This window comes from Ascaphus truei, chromosome 7 (genome assembly GCF_040206685.1).
Source record: "Ascaphus truei isolate aAscTru1 chromosome 7, aAscTru1.hap1, whole genome shotgun sequence".
Classification (NCBI taxonomy): Eukaryota; Metazoa; Chordata; class Amphibia; order Anura; family Ascaphidae; genus Ascaphus; species Ascaphus truei.
Genome location: NC_134489.1, coordinates 79,885,657 through 79,897,835, shown reverse-complemented (window position 1 = coordinate 79,897,835; position 12,179 = coordinate 79,885,657). Strand labels below are relative to the sequence as shown.

The window sequence follows — 12,179 nt, the reverse complement described above, 5'->3', positions numbered from 1 at the left end:
AATAGCGGTGACAGTTATTGCCGGTCGCTCCTGCTGCCACGAACGACTTTCTTAATGCACTCTCCATGTGTCTATTCATTGGATCGCGAAAGGATGCACTGCCTACTAGCAATGTTATTTTCCTCGCGATCCTGCTAAAAGCTGCATCCCATACCTCTGCCTCCTTCACTTCGAAACGGTACATCCGCTCTTTTTTTATGTACACCTTGATCAACTCGTGAACTAGAAACATCCTTGATGTCCTCTAAATATACAATCTTTTCAATAGGGCTGATAAATGTACAGAATATCTTTTACAAAAATGTTCAATAACTAACACTTGAGCTTACCTTTAGGCTTTTTGGAATTGAAGTCTTAGAAGTAGACTCCATTGTAGTTATTACATCCAGGATTAGCTTAATTCAAATCTTCAGCTTCTCCTGTGACTTATTCAGTTCAGGGCAGCACGGAGCACTCCATGCGGCCTGTCTTTTGTACTTCCTGGTTTGGTCACGCCATGATCAAGTGGTCTCCAACCACGCGTTTAGGAGCTTAGGCAGACCCCACACGTCCCAGTGCATGCATCAAGCTGAGCATCAAATTCTCTATTAATGGAGAGGGGAGAAGCATACATCCTGTTCCCCATTCGGGAGTGTTTACTTCCGTTTTGCTTGTTGCTGCATGTGTGGCCAATGCCATAGCATGTTCCAGGCCTCCCCAACCCAGCCCGCTTGTGTGCAAAATCTGTCCCTCAGCAGAAGAGAGACTGAGAACTCCATTGGAATTGACTGAAAAAAGCAGTCGGGTAAGCCTAAAAACATCTATGAAAAAATTAATAAAAAATCTACTTCATCTACTGTAGTAGAACAGAAGACGACTACAGTACCTGGAAGAGAAGGGTTTGACCATTTATAGGTCCCACAGGTAAGTTTTCTCTGTTCTATCTCAGCTGGAAGGTGACCACTGCCATGGGATGACCAGGAGATATATGTGTATAAATACATTAAATACCAGTACTGACAAATATGAGATCAAAAAGGTAGGTTTATTTAATCCATGGAAACACCAAGTATCAGGGAGTTGGCATCTATGTATTGAATAAACCCACCTTTTGATCTCATATTTGTCAGTGCCGTATTGAGTGTATTTTATAAACACATACTCCCCTGTGAACATTTCCTCTGTTTACCTGGCACAGCAACCAGCCCCCAGGGGATTTATTTTCCAGGAGTCAGTCAGGGTCTGGTCTGTGTGTCTCTCCACGCACACACACGCACATGCACACACGTTAGAACCAAAACTTAAAAATGTTAGAAATGTTTATTTTGATACAAAATGATATACTTTGAAAACACTGAGATATTTACGTGTTTATTTTGTCTAGGAATTAAAAATAGAAATCCTTCAAAAATAAAATGGCAAGTGATAGTCAAAAAAGCTGAAAATGTGTGGAATAATGTGTTCTTTGCCTTGAGATGTGGTGGAGTTCTCATGTCTCACTTTATCAACAAGTACAAGATACCACAACTGCCTTGAACTTTTCCTGGACATGAAAACGTAAATTTATCCTTGGGACAAGTTATTGCTCAAAATATTGAATCCTATTTAGAAAAAGTAAGCAGTTACCAATCTTATATAATGATCAGCACTCAAAAAATAAATGATAAATGCACATTTTTCTTTTGGTCTCCCAGAGTTTCTTCTTTAATGTTTAAAAAAAAAACCCAGCAACAATACAAAAAAATACATCATAACAGACGGGGGCCGTGCAACACTGCTCTAGTTTGCACATGTAACAGTGTGTGTCTGCTGACTTATCTTCCCTTGTGTGTTCTGACATTTTTTGTATTATATATTTTCGACTCGTAATAAAATCGGACAACTACAATTATTATTTTTTTCTTAATTATAATCCTTTAAACATTTTTGCAATTGGTTCCTTTTTGTCCTAGTAGCGACTTTTTCTGTAAGCACCAAACACTAAGAATTTTAAGCAACCAACTATCATTGCAATTTACTTTATATAGTATGCCAACGGCAAATACCTCTTTCTAGAAACCAGAACTTAAATAACAATCAACCTGGTACACACGTTTCATGGTGACATTTAAACAGAATAAAGTACATTGGTTCCGGGGAAAAAAATATTTTGTTGGTAGTGATACATTGCAAGTTTAATGTAGCTACAGGAGTTCTCAAACGCTGGATAAATTCGCAGGCACCAAGCAAAACAAGAAATATTTAATGTAAGATCAAGGCCATTAGTAATTAAGTGATTAGACACAAATTTCATTTGTCCTACAGCTACTACTAATATGACACTTTTACCAAAGCAAAAAAACTGTGCAGATGCAGAATGGCGATTTGTAACCATTTTATATTATATAGTTATACATTTACCATTTTACATCATCATATAGTATATTGCCCTGCATTATATACAGTGAATCTAAAGTGAAGTCGACAAGTGGATTAGCCACAAGGGATAAATTGACTTCAAACAACAACAAAAACATGTAGTGAGGTGGAGGATTTCCACATATGGGGATGATATAACTTTATTAAATGTGATAATCAGGCATTATATTACACGTGGTTATGGAATTATTCATATTTGAGCAATGTTTATTGTAGTTGCAATTTATTTTCATCTATTTTGTATTACTTATGACTACAATGATAATCTTCTAGGTTTTGTGGATTGCCTAATTTACCTTACCCTTCGGCAAACAAAATATGTTCCCAGGGCCTGGATAATGTTTTTCAAACTTTTGTATCCACTCAATGCAGGTTTATAAAATACAAAACCTCATTTTTGTAAGACAAGGCTATGATGTCAATGCCAATTTAATATCAACACCACATTAATGTTTGTAACCAAGTAATAGTATCAAGGCAAAGGTGGGATGTAAGAGAAAAACAAGGATTAGCAGAAAGTATATTCTGATAAACAAACAAAGGTGTTCAAAAACTTTTTTAACCCAACATGTCAATGTATACAAAAGCGTAACTTATCAGTCAAGAAATATACAACCTAATGTTCTATACACACAAGCTGTAAATGCTTACTTTTCGTAAATCGGTCACTTCCACTGTAGCATTATCTATGAACGTTCCAAGGTCAGTTGGCACACTTATTAGCCACACAAATCTGCAAGGCAAAGTGTTGCCGGCCTGTCTAGCAGCAAAGAGGTTAATATAACACAAGAAAGCCATCAATCATTCATTTGTTGGACTATGGATGAATAGAAAAAAAAAAAAAAATGTACACCAAATCTGTAAGTGTTCTGTAATGCCAGATCCCTTACCATTTCTCTGCCATCTTGCTTAGGTTGAGAGCTTTTACCAGTCTTCAAATCCATGGCAGTGTCCAAGTCTCATGTCCATGTTAATAACCTAAAGGAGCATTTCCCCCTAGTGTGTTTCAATTGTGGCTACCTACTAGCTCACGTGACACAGGGGAATTAAACCTACATGACGTACCGGTGAAGCAGGGGGTCCCCAGAGCTGAAAGCATTTCACTCAAAATGTTATGTCAGTTGTGTACTATTAGATAATACTGCACCCCCCACTCCCGTCCCTTATTACCCATTTAATTTTTTTTTATGTACTGAGCTTCCTTGGGTTGCTATAGCAACTACTTAGGTAGTCACCACCCTCTTTTGAAATAGGCAGCCATATTGCGTGCCCTGGGAAGCAGGATCTTTACCGATCGATCATGGTAGAACGGATCGATCGGCAGCTTAGATAATTGCATTGCCTTATTTGTAAGGAACTGCTGAATTAATAAAAACAAGGGGGGAAAAAACACGGGCAAAAGGAAATGCTGCTTCAAACTAACGCAGTTCAGCGCCACGGAGACCCCACTTCCAATACATGTAAAACATGAGAGAGGAGGGAGGGAGAGGGAACTGCAGTTTAAGCTTCCTGTTGAAGGAAGATTTCCAACAACTAATAGGGAGCTCACTTCTCACTTATACCAGATACAAAAGGGCCTTTAAAGCAGCAGTCCAAGCTGCGTTTTTTTTATTTTTCCCTTTAATATGTGCAGTAATACAATCCACGCCATGATAAGTCATTAGCCAAGTTTCCGATCGATGCATTCTCCTGTGATCGATTGGTGAAGAATCGGCTTGGGGGTTCACTAAATGGCTGTCAGTGCAGCTTAAGAGGACTAAAGATGCAAAGTTCTGTGGGAGAGATCATGTGACCAGAATGCCACTACATACAGTTGGTGCACTGCTACAGAGAGGGCAGTGCTCAAAAAAAGGTTGTTTCAGAGTAGGAAGGGGATCTGACTTTATAAATAGTTGTTATTGAAACAAAAATGCTTCTTACATTATAATACAATAAAATGTAATTTCAAAGTTTTTTTTTTTTTTTTTTAAATGCTACAAGTATTTTCTCATAGTACAGACACTGATTTATGAAAAAGAAAAAAAAAACATATGAGGGATATTGCTGATCTGCAGCTTTCAATCTTTTAATGCCATCATACCTATCAAGATACTGGTAATATAAAGAACTAAAAGTAGATAGTTTAAAGATAGCATTGTTCCTAATAAAAGTGGAGTAAAATAACAATGGCCTATAATTCACCTTGTGTTTATTAAATGTATGACTCATTTCAGCTAACAGATTGCAATTAAATACATATTTACAAATCAGACATACAAGTGTTGTACATTACAGAAATCAATATTCAAATCTAAAATATTATATTTCATTAATCACAAATATGTTCCAATAAGAAAAAAAAGGGCAAATATCGGTTATACGTAAAATTCTATTTCAATGCACAGATGTATAATGATTGTGAATCAAATCATTTTAAGGGATATAATTACTATATAACACTTTATGGCACGTTACGGAGCCAATATAATTTTGGTCTAGGAGTGACAGGTCTATTCCCTCAAGTCCACAGCTATTATTTTTGGGTGGGCATTAGAAATTGATACTTTAGTGAATAGCTTTCCAGTCAATTCATAGGGGAGTTCATCCTTCTGTACATTTTAATTTCAGGTATGCACATCTTGTGACTCAGAAATGTGTTAACTCTGATTAGTAAAATGCGTATAGCATAAATGGGGCACCTTATAAAATGGTATTCCTGAAGGTTTCCACCTGTCCTGCCCCCTCCTCTCTTCCTGGTAGTCACCCTTTTATCATATATCAGATGAGGTGATTCCAACAAACCTATTGACATAAAATAGAGATGGGTTTCCCACTAGATTAAAAAAAAAATGTTGTTTGTATCAATGGCTTTTAATGTCAAATTAACATTTATTTTACTTGTAATCAACTACTGGAATGAACTATAATCTAACAAAAATAATTAGGTAACATCGTAATCAGACGATAGGAAACCATACAAATTCAGAATTTAGGAGATGTAATGCATGATCACAAATTCTGCCATTTTAATGTGACTGTATTTGATTTCCATCAACACAAATATACCCTTTCTGTCCGAAGGGACAGCAAAGTGCAGAAAATAATGTACTGTACAGTATCTCTCTGGCAGAGACGGGGCACATTTGATTACTCCTTTTAATTCAGTTTTCTTATGTGGTATGCACATTTAAAAACAATCAAAGACTGAATAACCAGTAAAAAAAAAAAAAACACTTCTAATGCATAGTTAGCAACAAGAAACACCATCCTGCATTTGTATAACCACATTCTATAGTTCACACCATGTGGTGAGCTCCCAGGTGCAAATTACAAATGTGAGTGATCCATAGTTGCAAAACAGCAATCTACATGTCAGATTTTAAATGGATTTAAATGCCAGAATATCTATTCAGGGATTGTTTTTCCTCTAGAAACTATTAATTGCATTCTACATGTACAAAACAGAAATGTGTGTGTGGGGGGGGGGAAGCAGAGACAAATGCTCCGGGCCAGGTACCTCTAGCTGTTGTGGGCCTCTCCTCATCCAGGTAGCACCTGAAGCCGGGCCCACGGCTTGCATCTTCACCTCTGGTGCGTGCCAGAAGCCGGTATAGCTGGGCCTGCCTGGAAGTTGTTCAGCTTCCATGCACGGCTCGAGGTCTGCTGAGACCCCCACACCCCCCAAAAGGTAAGTATTTTGTGTGTATGGGGGAGGGGATTATTGTTTTGTGGGGAGTGTGTGTGTGTGTGTGTGTGTGTATATATATATGTGTGGACAGGGGGGGGAAGCAGAATGAGTGGGCGAATGTGTGGATTGAGGGAGAGGGGGTCATTGAGTGATAGCAGAGTGGGGGGAAGAGTGAGAGAGGGTGTGAGGAAGAGTGAGAGAGGGGGAATACATGAAGAGAGGGAGACGAATAGAGGTGGGGAGGGGGGTAAGAGCGAGGTGATGGGGGGGGGGAGTTGCAAGGCAGCTGAAACACTGGAGGGGGGGGGGGGGCAAATGGAAACTCTTGTCCTAGACCCCACGAAAGCGGTGGCAGCTCCGACTGATTAAGACAAAATAATTCACAACTTGCTATACAGTATTTAAACACATGAACCAATTGCAACAAATGAACCTCTGCTTGCTCAGGACATACTTGGAAACGAGAGGTAACTCTCAATGTATAACTTCCTGGCAAAACATTTTATAAATAAGTAAATATCATCAGAGGGAGCGTTTTATTAAGGTAAAGAATAAAAAGTGATCAGATATTTCAATATTTTTTATTTTACCATCCATTTACCATCCATTTTCTTTTTTTAACAAACATACTCCCGTTTAAATTGTTTGGTCCCGTGAAAGTATTACAATGTGTTTAACCTTCGAGAAACAATATCGAGACAGTAGAACAACGTGTCAGGCTTCACTAATAAAAGCCACAGTGTCCTGACTTCTGACAGCCCTTGTATATTGGTACATGGTCATTTTATTTACCGCTATTATTCAATGAAAAAAAAAAAGGAAGACGTAGCACCCAAAAGGTTATAGATTTTTAACAAAATGTAAATAAAACTACTATTAATGTGGCAAATGTGTTCACAGAGAAAAATAAATTCCTACTAATCTCACCAACACAAAATGTGTTTAAGTTAAAAAAAAAACAAAACAAAAAAGCTCATAACATCTACACTGTACGGTAGCATTTCATTGGCTGCACTTTAAAATAAAAGTACTGACAAATGAATTATAAAATATTAATTTTCTATGGGTCATACAGTATATAAGATAGTCGAGTCTATGTTTTCAGATTACCACATTGTAAAATCCCCACATCTTACCATTTTGTTTCTGTGTGCCAATAGCTTACAATGGCAAGATAAGGGGAGAAAAGACTTGGCATACCTGAGCAGCATCAGAAATAACCTTTGAGAATCTGCAATTAGAGCCTTCCTTTGAAAATGGCGAATTTTCCAATGTGCAGACATTTAGGTGATTAAGAAGAATAGCAAGTGATGTGTGAAAAACAGAGTGATTTTATTTAGGTTTTGTACGAGTGGATGGAATATGAAAAGTGAACTTTTTTGAAAATGGTCATCTGTTTGGCATGTCAATTCAAAACAGAAACCTCCCTTCAAGAAGGCAGTTCTATATAACGAATGCAAAATAGATTTTCCCCTCCCCTCTTGCTACACAAGTATAAACATATGGTAACATTTTTAATTAGAGTTCAACACTGCTAATTGCAGATTTGTTTAATTTAACAATGTAACAGAGGCAACAATGGCAGTTATATACAGTAAATGGAAGTCAACTCAACAGCATATAGAACCCATATACTATCATTTAAACTGTTCAGAAAAAAAAAATGTTTCAGTGATCCAATTATTAGTTTACAAATGGTCTCTACCACTACATATTAAACATACGAAGGGTTTCAGTCGATTCAAATTCAAAGTAAATTAACCTGTCATTAAAAATAACTAAAGCAATTTTTTTTTTTACATTTGTTATAGAAAATGGCAGGTTATTCATTTAAAGTTAATTACATACACCAAAACATTTTTCTTATACTTTGCTTACAAGAGTTAAATCATTGCGTTTATTATTTTAATATATTAACATATACTTTAATTCAAAATACTTAAACGTTCTACTGATCCGTTGGTATATGTAATGGTGGTGGTATTAAAGTGCTGAATATTTGGCACCCGTTTCAAAGCTCGTGTTGTGTTTCTGAAAAAACTGGATGGCTGAGTCGGGATCTTCCATTTATAGATATAGTGTTTGATCGGATAGTAATCTAGGAGGGGGAAAAAAAACATTATTCAGTTAGCTGTATGAATTATGGGTTCAATTTTACATCTCAATGAAACCAACAATCTTTAACTATTTCAAGAAAATTACCCAGTCTCTAAAACAAAAACTGTGTGTCTAGGCATCTGGAATTGCTCAAGGTTGCCGAAAAATTGCAACAAGAAAGTGGATTCCACTTTCAGTCTAGACTTCACTATCTATCAATGTGAAGAACTTAGGAATCTTCCTTGTGGCAACTGGAATAGCCCGAGACAGCTTTTGTCCTGCAAGTTGCAGTAAATCCTGAGTATGCACTTTCATGTACCCATATACTGTATGCAGTATATGGACTTTTACACCGTGTTGATGAAATCTGCCCCCAGCAACTTAATTGGAAGGGAGGACAACGCTAAGTATGTCTAGAAACACAATGCAGTGAGTCTTATTTAAATTATGATTTTCCAGGTGATATTTATGGATACAGAAGGGACAATGTCAAGTAATATACTGTATACACTAAGCTAAAAGAGGCAACATTTGCTCTGGACAATATAACCCAAAGAGATTAATTAAAACATGCCCATTTAATTCTAAAATGTCTGATGTGATTATGAAAGGATGTGTTGAACCGTTCAGCTTCCCGTGTAGTGACCTACAGTAAGGCTTACAATAAAAATAATACCTGGTATCAAAGAAATAATAATAATGACCCGTCATGAAGATAGACCATACTATGATGATAAAAAAAAATTTATACAGAAAACAAATGCAACAGGTTTCAATACGGCTTTGAAAATGTTATAAATATGGTTCAGAAAGTAATAACAAAGCATTTTTATAACCGATCCATAAGTCAAGGATTCACAACCCTTTTTTGAGCTGGGGCAACCCAGGAGGATTTTTTAAATCTTGGCACCCCTGCTAATCAGACTACAGGCAACCCTTCTCACTCACACACACCCCACTCACCCTCCACACACACACACAACCCCTCCCCCTTTTTTACACACGCACTTCATACTCCTTTAGTCTCAACACATTCACTCCTTTTTCACAGAGCACACCCCCCCTCTTTCTCAAACTTCCCCCCCTTCACCCTCACACATAAGCTCTCTCGATTACATGCTCCACATTCACAGCAGGGAACCTGTGATCCGTCTTTTCTCTCTCCTCTGTCGTGCTGAAAGAGGAGAGCGAGCAGAGACGGATCACAGCCTCCGGACAACGCAGAATGCGCCAGTGCAGCATCCAACAGGGTTTCCCCCCGGGCCATAGCACCCTTGGCAGAGGGTCGCGGCACTCTGGTTAAGAAACACAGGCATAGGTGACTGAAATTATTAAAGTCTACATGTAATAGTTACAGCCACAAAAATATCAGCTACCATTCCTGTAATTTGTCTTTAAAAAAATAAAATAAATGTTTATAACACACATTTTAATTTTAAGAACTTGCACTTGTGTTAACACAACTTACAATTGTTTTTGATTAGATGTACTGCAAATACAGAATTACACTGTAAATAGAATTTGTTTACGACATGTATTATTTTGTTCGTTATCTTGAAGGCACCACAGAGGTACATTAATTCTGAAGCCAGGACATAAAAAATTAGTTCTAATATAAGTATGACTCTCTGAACTATATACTTGCTAATGTAGTTAGTAAACAAGCATGTAAAAACAGATCAGAGATGTGAAAAGTCAAATTCCATCAAGCATAGGTAATCTAAAGTTCATATTTAATTAAAAAGCACTAAGGATTACGTGTGACATTTAAATACTTCTCTGCTCACAAGACCAGCAGAACATTGGGCTTGACATTAATGGAAGGCAATGCCAAAGCAAAGTGAACTATTTTTAATTTAAGATACCGTATGTTTGAAAATGAAAGAGCTTTGGTGCAAATGGGCTAATCGTGTTACCAACAAATATTCAGATGAGCAATACTGAAAAGTATAGAAACGGTTTGTGCCATTGCTTTTTGCACCAAAACCTGAGACTTTTGAATATAACCCATTGTCATTTCTTGTGATGATACACTCACTCTTTTCAGATTGGCAGCCGCTTCTCCTGACCGAATGGCAGTCAGCAAACTCTGGCGGATCTGTTCTGGGTCAGAGCTTTGAAATGATACAGCAGTCTTTTTCTCAAGAACAGGTGTACTGTGCACTTTGTATTTTAGTTCACTGGGTACAGGGGTTAGTCTCTATAAAAAAAAAATCCTTGTCTTTAAAATCTGACGGTTAAACACATTGATTAAAATACAATTAAAAAGCCTGGTACATTTCACCGATTCTAATGCCTATCGACACAATTAATTTCATAGCAGAAAGAATATTAGTAAGTGCACATGCACCACACACTTGCTTAGTTAATTGTTACTAAATATAAAATGGAAAGCACACACATTATATAACACATTAAATTAAAACATTTATAGTAGAAAGGTCACAAAATCCCTGTTATAGCAGCAATCCCCCTTCCCCCCCCCCCCCCCACATACAAGGAGAGGGTGCCGGGTAAGGGGGTGGTGGTACCTCAGAGGTGGACAGTGGTTTTGGAATTAAATCATGAATGCCTATTACTGTAGGGGCTGTTACCTGGAATATATTGAGGTAAAGTGTGTTTTATTGGGAATTTTAATGGGAAACAATACTTAATTAAAAGGAAACCAAACACTTTAGGCCCTTTCATCGGCATTTGCACTAGCTAGCAAAGAACTGCAACATGCAGAAAGTATTTAAAAGTACAGTAGTAAATTAAAAATCTGCAGTAATGATGAAAAAACAGGATGACCTTTGATGTGAATTTGGAAAATGACATTTTGCCAAAACCATTGAATTGGCAGTAATACACGCAGAGTAGGTTTTGCATAAAAGTGTTTATGTATTTCATTGTGTGCTTATCAGTATACAATGTTCTCACAATTTGAATACAATATTCACCTGCATTTCCTACTCCACCCCATGGGATCCGTTTGTGCTTTTAAAAGCTTCACACAGGATGACACTGTTTTTATGCACAAACATGGGCCACATTTTGAAATGAATTAAAATAAAAAATTGCTTCAATTAAAGGAATACGGGTTAAATATATAACATAGTGCGATTCCACAGGACACCATTGACTTTAATGGGATGTAAGCTTTCAGATCTTGAAGGTGTAGTGTGAACTAGCACATTTTAGAAAATATGTGCTAACGGCTGGGATTCATTAAGCAGGGTATCACACCCGATCCGGGGTTAATGGTCATTGACTAAAATGGCAGTGGACACCGGATCGAGGTGTGGTACACTATATAGGAGTTTGCCAAAATCTGACCCCAAGTGTCGTGTTGCATGCTACTGTATGCTTTTATTTTAATGAAATACAAATGCAGATGAAATGGTCCATTGTCTAAAGTGTTTGTTTTCTTTCAATAAAGTACTATTTCCCATTAAAGGTAAAAAAAAAAAAAAAAAAACACCAACGTTTCCTCAAAACAATACAGGCAATATCCCCTACAGTATTAGAATGCATTAGTGATTTTTGTATTGAATAGACCCAACCCAAGTGCTTAAAGGGGTCAGATATAAAATGTAAACTAAAAAAATAATTCTATTTATTGTGCAGTTATTGTAGAAAAATCTCAACATATATGTATTTCAAGGTTATCCTCATTAGGTGCAATGCTTCACGATAATTCGGTCTTCATAAAAAGATGCTATGATTCTGCAGTGGGTTAATCGTGGGTCTAAAAAAATATTTTGAAGACAAGAAAATATTCAGTTATGGGTGTGGTTAAAAGGTCTATTGAGAAATATAACCTACTAGAGGTCACAAATACTTATTTTTTTTTCCAATCACGGGCTTTACTAGGCCTACAGACAACATGGGCTATTTGCCAAAAAGCAGAAGTGCTGCTTTACAAACAACAAAAAAGGAACTGTATTGTAGTTCAGCTTAACCTTTTTAATATATGTGAGCGCCTGTGTGATTGATCATATTTCCTTGTAGCTTTTGAACTTTGTAGATCATTTTCCAA

General features: G+C 37.0%; 1 protein-coding gene across 6 annotated transcripts in view; it reads right to left on the bottom strand.

Moving 5' to 3' along the window:
* Positions 1-7,372: 7,372 nt before the first annotated feature.
* Positions 7,373-12,179, bottom strand: part of COBLL1 (cordon-bleu WH2 repeat protein like 1) — a 98,068-nt gene continuing 93,261 nt past the window's right edge. For all 6 annotated transcript variants that reach the window (XM_075609194.1, XM_075609197.1, XM_075609198.1 and 3 more), the window contains 2 exons: positions 10,200-10,361; positions 7,373-8,162 (listed from right to left, as the gene is read on the bottom strand). In XM_075609194.1, coding sequence (XP_075465309.1) covers positions 8,076-8,162; positions 10,200-10,361 — 249 coding nt within the window. In that variant the 3' untranslated portion in view covers positions 7,373-8,075. The remainder of the gene's footprint in view (positions 8,163-10,199; positions 10,362-12,179) is intronic.